Raw genomic sequence first — 6560 nt, 5'->3', positions numbered from 1 at the left:
TAAAATAAAATAAAATAAAATAAAATAAAATAAAATAAAATAAAATAAAATAAAATAAAATAAAATAAAATAAAATAAAATAAAATAAAAGTGGGTTGCTGGGACCTCCTAAAATACGTGGCGGCCACATATCAATAATATATTATGTATTACTGTATTAATATATATTATACATATGTGTATTATTGTAATAATATATATTTTATATATATTATTTTAATAAAATATAGTTTTATAATATAAATATAATTTTTAAAAATAATATCAAATTCATTTTTCAGTCACAGATGGCAACTCTGTTAAGCCAAGCATCTTCTTAGCACCCCACAAAACCTCTGCTGGGCCACAGGGGGTGGCACAGGTCCCGAGGGATCAGGATGCTCGTTCCCCCATTCAGGCACTTCCTAAATGAAATCCCTTTTATTTTTTCCCCCTTTCCCACTCGGTCCAGGCTGCTTTGCAAAGCTGAGCATTCCCGAGCTGCGGGGAGCTGCGTGCCCCCAGGAAAGCTGTGATTCCCAAACTGCTGCAGAAATGAAACAGAAAAAGTGAAATATTATTTTATTTTTTTGAGCTTTAGGTGATCCTTCAGGGAGATGTTGAGGCCGCTGTTTTAAAGTGCTGAGGAACTCCCCTGTGTGAATTTATGGGAGGAAATAAATAAGAAATGTGGAGGATATAATTAGGAAAGCTGAAGGAAAGGATACTTTGAACCTTCACTCCCCTAAATGTCGCGCCTTGCAGCACTGCTGCAGGTAAACACCAGCCCCAGGGGAGTTATTTTCTCTCATTAAAGATGTTTCACTCTGTAGCCTGGAGAAATGCAGATAATTGCAGGTGGGAAGGGGGTTCCTGGTGCTGAAGGAGGTGTCGGGGTGGGCAGGGGATGAGGGAGCGCTGCCCGGGCAGGGCTCTCTGAAGCGCTTTTCTCTTTAACCCAATCCATATTTCCTGATAGCTTTTCATAACTTTGTAATTGCAGGCGGCGTATTTATTTACATAAGTAGTGGCTGTAATTACAGAGAATGAAAATGTGTAATTATTTAATTAGGATCCATAATGAGGCTGTGTGAGGGAGCTGGGAGGCAGATGTTTTTGGTGAGCAGCGCTGGCCAAGACTTTGCTCTGTGTGGTGGAGGGGAGGAAAGTCAGGAGCCAGGAGGATGCAAACAGGAGCTGCGAGCAGGAAAAACGCTGCTGCTGGCTGGGGAAACCTTTATTTCTGTCCCGAAGGAGGAGGCTGGGCTGAGTAACCTCTCACTCGAGTATCTCAAACCCTGGCAGGAATATTCTGCCGCTGCTGGATTCTTTTCCTTGCCGAGCTGAACAAGGACAGATCTCCCGGGAATGCTGGCGGCTTTAAGGGCCAGCCGAGGCTCCCCGGGAGCGCTCCGAGTTCATTTTATCGGGTCTTTGGCAGCCTCTAAAGAGCGCCCAGAGGCCCGGAGGTCTCTGCAGGTGGATAACTTGTGGCAGGACAGTGATTTCGCTCCGCTGGACACCTCGCAGAGGCAGAGCCCTGCCGGGGATGTGTCCCCAGGGAAGCGCTGCAAGCGTCTCCAAGGGCGAGCGCCGGACTGGGAAAACCCTGCGTGGATTTCAGTGCCCCCTCCAGGAGCAGGGAGTGACAAAATCCAGCCCAGCACTGTTTCACTGCTGGGATGAGCTCCTGGAAGTAGCAGGGCAGGAGTTCAGGGGTTCAGGGAGAGCATCTGCTGGAGATGCGGTCCCTGGAGCATCCCCCGGGCTCTGCCCGCCGTCCGTGGGCTGGGAGCTCTGTGTGCCGGCTCGGGGCTCTGCAGGGACTCCCGGCTGCTGGATTTGCTGAGCTGGAATGTTCCCTGCAGGGGTGGCACCTCAGCACCGTCACACTCCTGGGTTCCTGCTCAGCCCTCTCAGCGAGGGTGGATTCACCCTCCGTGCCAGGGAAACCGCTCCAGGCTGGGGATTCCTGCCTCTGAAGGGGCACAGCAGCCCAGCTCCAGCGCAGCTGATGCTGCAGGGACCCTGCGGACCCGGGGACATCAGCCGGGCTACCAGGGAGGGCGAGTGGCCACAGCCCGGGGCTCCGCTCCCTCTCGGGCTGGCAAACTGCTCCCAGCTGCCGGCCGCACCCCGGGACCGCTCCCCTGCACCTAAAACTTCTGCTTTCAACGCAGGGAGGGAGGAAACAACGAAGCAGAAATGCCATCCAGCCCCCTCAAAAACCTTTTCCTTTTCTGGGATTTGGATCCTCGGCAACTTGCAAGGGCAAAGGTTCAGCTGACAAGTGACAAATAAAGTGTTTGGAAATGGGAGGAAAAAGAGGCTAAAATTAATTTCTCCTTAACAATTATTCTTCTTCTTTGACTCGTCTCCAAGAATAAATCCCCCGGGATATCTTTGTGCTGGAACACGATACAGAGAATGAAAACATTTCATCCCTGACATCCTTTAATTCTCTATTTATTGGGTGATGGATGAGAATCCAGGGCCCAGCCCTCTCCTGGCTGTCCACGCTCTGCAGAAACACGAACAGAGGGGCATCAAATCCCTGCCTCTCTCTTGTGATGGGGGAAGATGGCAATGCCCTGCTCAGGGCGAGCACTGAGGTGTCCCCACCACAGTCACGGCACCAGTGGGGTCAGGACATTTCCCCCGGCTCCTCTGAGGCAGGAGAGGAGCGATGTGCCCATTCTGGGGAGGTTGGCACCATCCCTGCAGGGAATTGCCTCGAGATTGTCTCTGCTTCACGCGGTGCCAGCTGCCTTTTAAACAAATCGCTGTATCAGGCTGCGGCACTGCCTCCATCCAATTCCTGCCAGGGAGAAAACAGTTTTCCTGAAATTGCCTTCTCGACTTCATAATCATTACCCAGCAAATTATCTCTGAGTTTCTGGCAGATTCTGGGAGGGGAGACGACCTGAACCGGTCCAGCAGCGGCTCCGGGCTGGGAGGAGCAGCCTGGAGAGTCCCTCCCCTCCTCGGTGCCCAGAGGAGCTGTCAGAGGATGCTCGGGCTGGATTCCGGGCCTGGGCTCTTCCCTCCCTTCCCACTGGTGCTCCAGCACCATCTACAGTCCTCCCCAGGATGCTCCAGAGCCACGGGGAGCAGCGCAGGCTCAGGAAAGGGTCAGACGCTGAGCCAGGGTGTGATTTGGGGGATATTTGCAGCCTTTCTGGCCTAAACTCTAACTGGGACAGGAGAAAAAATTCAAATCGACCCCAAACCCCCCGTTTCCACGGCAGCTGCCCAGCACAGGTTGGGTTTGTGCCACAACACACCTGGTGTTGCTCAGAGAGAGCACAAACCCCCACCTTGAACCTGCAGGACAGGTCATGAAACATTCATGGGAGTTTAACATTAAAAATTCATTGGTGCTTGGAGCACCGAGCCACCAGCTGTGTCTGTCAGGGATGGAGAAGCAAGGAAAAAAAGCCTTTATTCCATGGGACAGCTCTTCCAGCCTGTTCAGCTGCTCTTGGTTTTGGGGACTGGGGCAGAGGAGGATGATGCAGCAGCCTGAGGGATTTCTGTTCCACCAGAGCTCTGAAAAATCATCTCCTGCCCCACCACGGGTTTGAAACTCCTCTTTCAGCAACAAGAAATTACCTGGAGAATCAGGGGCTGGCTGAGGGCGGCTGCCAGACCTCTGCTGCTCCCTGAGTGCTCCAGGGAGGCAAAATCCAGCTCCTGGGGAGGTGGGGAGGATTCCCTGAGTGATGTGGGGCAGTTCTCAGCTGTCCTTCCCCTGTCCCAGCTCGGCTGGAGATGCAGGGATGGTAAAAAGCCGCTCCAGGCTTTTCGCTGATTTTTTTTCCCCACTTTAGGAAGTTTTGATCCCCAAAGGAGTCGGAGCCCGCTGCTGTCAGGGCTGGCTGGAGCTGCAGCCCCCTCAGCAGCTCCTGGGGCTTCTCATGTGGCAGGGAACGGGAGGGGCAAGGGGGGCAGCAGGTGGGAGATGCTCTGGGGGCTGAGGCAGCCCCACAGCAGCTGCTCTGGCAGCCCCAGGGAGGGACAGCAGCGTCCCTTGGGACACCTGGGGGATGGAGGGGGAGCTGAGCCACCAGCCCCAGCCCTGCAGGGCCCTGGCAGCAGGAGAAGGAGGGTTTGGGGACAGGGAGTGCCTTCAGCGCATGCACAGGAACCTGAGCTGGCTGCTGGGGACCTGAGCTGGCTTCACTCCTCCTGCCATGGTGAGCAGGGATCCCACAGCTCATTCCCTTCCCAAACAGCCAGCCCTGGCCCTGAGCTGACCCCACAGCTCATTCCCTTCCCGGGGACCCAGCCCTGGCCCTGAGCTGATCCCACAGCTCATTCCCTTCCCGGGGACCCAGCCCTGGTCCTGAGCTGCTCTGGGCTCTGCTCCTGTGCCCAGCAGTGTCCCCAGAGCCTGCAGCACGCCGAGGATGCCGCGCACAGCCCCAGGATGGCCGAGCCCAGGAGGGGAGCAGAGGGGACACAGCCCTGCCCAGGGCACGGTGGGTGAGCTGCTCGTGGCCCTCGGGAGCAGGGTGGGCTCTGGGTGCTGAGCTCTGGTAGAATCCATGGCTTAGCCCAGCCTCTCCTGCAGGGAAGGAGCAGGTGAGCCCTGGAAATCAGTGCACGACCTGCCAGGGACTTCAGCAGGGGCTTGGGAGAGCTGTGAGAGCCACAGCAGCCACGCTGAGCCTCTCTGCCTCCCTTGCAGGTCCTGCTCGGGTGTCCCTTGGGGCTCTCTGCACCGTCTGGAGGCTGCTCCTGCTGCTGGGGGTGGCGGGGCTGCTGGCAGGGACGGCGGCTGGGACGTGGCTGCTCGGTCAGTGCCCCCAGGACAGCCCTGCTGCCGCTCTGAGAGCCAGTTTGGGGTGCCAGCAGCGGGCTGGGAGGGATGGGGGCTCCCTGCTCAGCCCTGGCTTGGGGTGGGGCACAGCTCTGCTCCTGAAGAGGTTCACTCACCTCTTGCAGTGGGCAGGACTGTCCCCGGTTTTGGGCACCTTTGGGTGCTGCCGGGCTGTGTCAGCCCACCCTTGGCACCTTCTCTGTCTCCTGAAGTGAAGCACGTGCAGGAGCCCCAGGCAGGGCAGGGTCCCCCCCAGGAGCAGGATTTGGATGCGATCCCAGCGTGTGATGATGGTGAGGAGGAAGAAGAGCCCGTGGTCCGGGGGGCTCCCAGCACAGGTTTGCACCTTTGATTGATGTCACAGCGGTGGGGAGAGGGGAGCCAGGCATGGCAAGGGCAGAAAAGAGGCTCTTTAGAAATAAATATCAGCTGCATTTTACAGTTTTGCTTTTCTCTTTAGTCCTGCTGAACCCCTCAGCACCACAGCACACACAGAGGGATCCCACAGCAAAGGCAACTCCTTCATGACTCCTTTGCCTGTGACCCCTCTCACTGGGCTCATTTAGAATTTCTAATTCCTCAAGTGGTTTTTTTCCTGGGGTTTAGGGTGGTTTTTTTCCTTCTCAGGCTGTGCATGACCCTGCACAGCTTGGCTTCAGTGTCTTTCAGGATCAGCACAGTGAATTCCTTGCTGGAAGCACGGCTGGAAGCACATCCTGGCTGGCTCCTGGTGTGCCACGGGCCCTGGGATCCCTCCCTGGGCACCCGGCTCTGCCGGCAGCTCGGGTACCTCAGGTGGGCACGGCACAGGTGGGCACGGCACAGCTGCTGCCCTTTCTGGGGGGTGGTGGTGGCACAAACTGCCTGAGGGCTGGGGGTTTGTCAGGGCAGCAGAGCCAGGCTTCGCCATTCCCTGGGGAAACTGCAGGAGCAGCTCCAGAAGGCCCTTCCAGCCCAAAGCTCATTCCCAGCTGCCAGAGCTGTGGGATTGTGCCACTCCCCCGGCAGGGTCCCGCTCCTGACCCCTTCCCGGGACATCTCCTGTTGCTCCTGCAGCATGAGCCGGCAGAAGGGGGTGAAGCTGGCCGATGTCGGGGTGGGTGCTGGGCAGCAGTTCCTGCAGGTGACACCCGGGCAGGAAGGCAGCCTGGAGGACATGTGGCAGGTCAGGTAAGGGCAGCTCCGGGGTGAGCAGGGTTTGCTGAGCCTTTTCTCAGGCTCAGGCACAGAGATGTGCGGGTGCTGCACAGCAAACCTCCCTTGGGAACGGCTGCAGCCGCCCTGGAGCTCCCCAGGGATCTTGGCTGAAGTTTATTCTGACCAGAGCCCTGCTCCCACACAGGAGCAGCTGCCAGTCCGGTCGAATTGTGGCTCTGCAGTGCTCAGGTGAGTGATTCCCTCCTCTCCCGAGTCCCCGGGATCTCTGCCTGGATGCAGAGGCTTCTTTCCTCCCTCTTCCCCTGCTCCCCTCGCCCTCCAGCAGGAAGGGCTGCAGCTGGAGCCTCTCCCCCCTGTTCCTTGCAGAGTGTGGGCTGCAGGCGGGGGTCCTGAGGGTGGTGGGGGGCACGGACGTGTCCCCCGGGCGCTGGCCCTGGCAGGTCAGTGTGTGCCAGGGCTCCCAGCACCGCTGTGGGGGCTCCGTGCTGGCCCCCGAGTGGATCCTCACAGCAGCTCACTGTGTGCACAGGTACCCCGGGCTCCCTGTGCCCATCCCTGGGTTCCCTGTGCCCATCCCTGGGTTCCCTGTGCCCATCCCTGT

The 6560-nt window shown here is 57.1% G+C and overlaps 1 protein-coding gene across 1 annotated transcript in view; it reads left to right on the top strand.

The window, feature by feature from the left end:
- Positions 1–6560, top strand: part of TMPRSS5 (transmembrane serine protease 5) — a 28185-nt gene that overhangs the window by 19952 nt on the left and 1673 nt on the right. Inside the window, exons 2-6 of the mRNA XM_033519656.1 lie at positions 4670–4826; positions 5429–5596; positions 5858–5971; positions 6144–6187; positions 6326–6488. Coding sequence (XP_033375547.1) covers positions 4670–4826; positions 5429–5596; positions 5858–5971; positions 6144–6187; positions 6326–6488 — 646 coding nt within the window. The remainder of the gene's footprint in view (positions 1–4669; positions 4827–5428; positions 5597–5857; positions 5972–6143; positions 6188–6325; positions 6489–6560) is intronic.

Source organism: Parus major, chromosome 24 (assembly GCF_001522545.3).
Source record: "Parus major isolate Abel chromosome 24, Parus_major1.1, whole genome shotgun sequence".
Taxonomy (NCBI): domain Eukaryota; kingdom Metazoa; phylum Chordata; class Aves; order Passeriformes; family Paridae; genus Parus; species Parus major.
The sequence above is the reverse complement of the archived record's forward strand: the minus strand, read 5'-3'. Positions and strand labels throughout refer to the sequence as shown.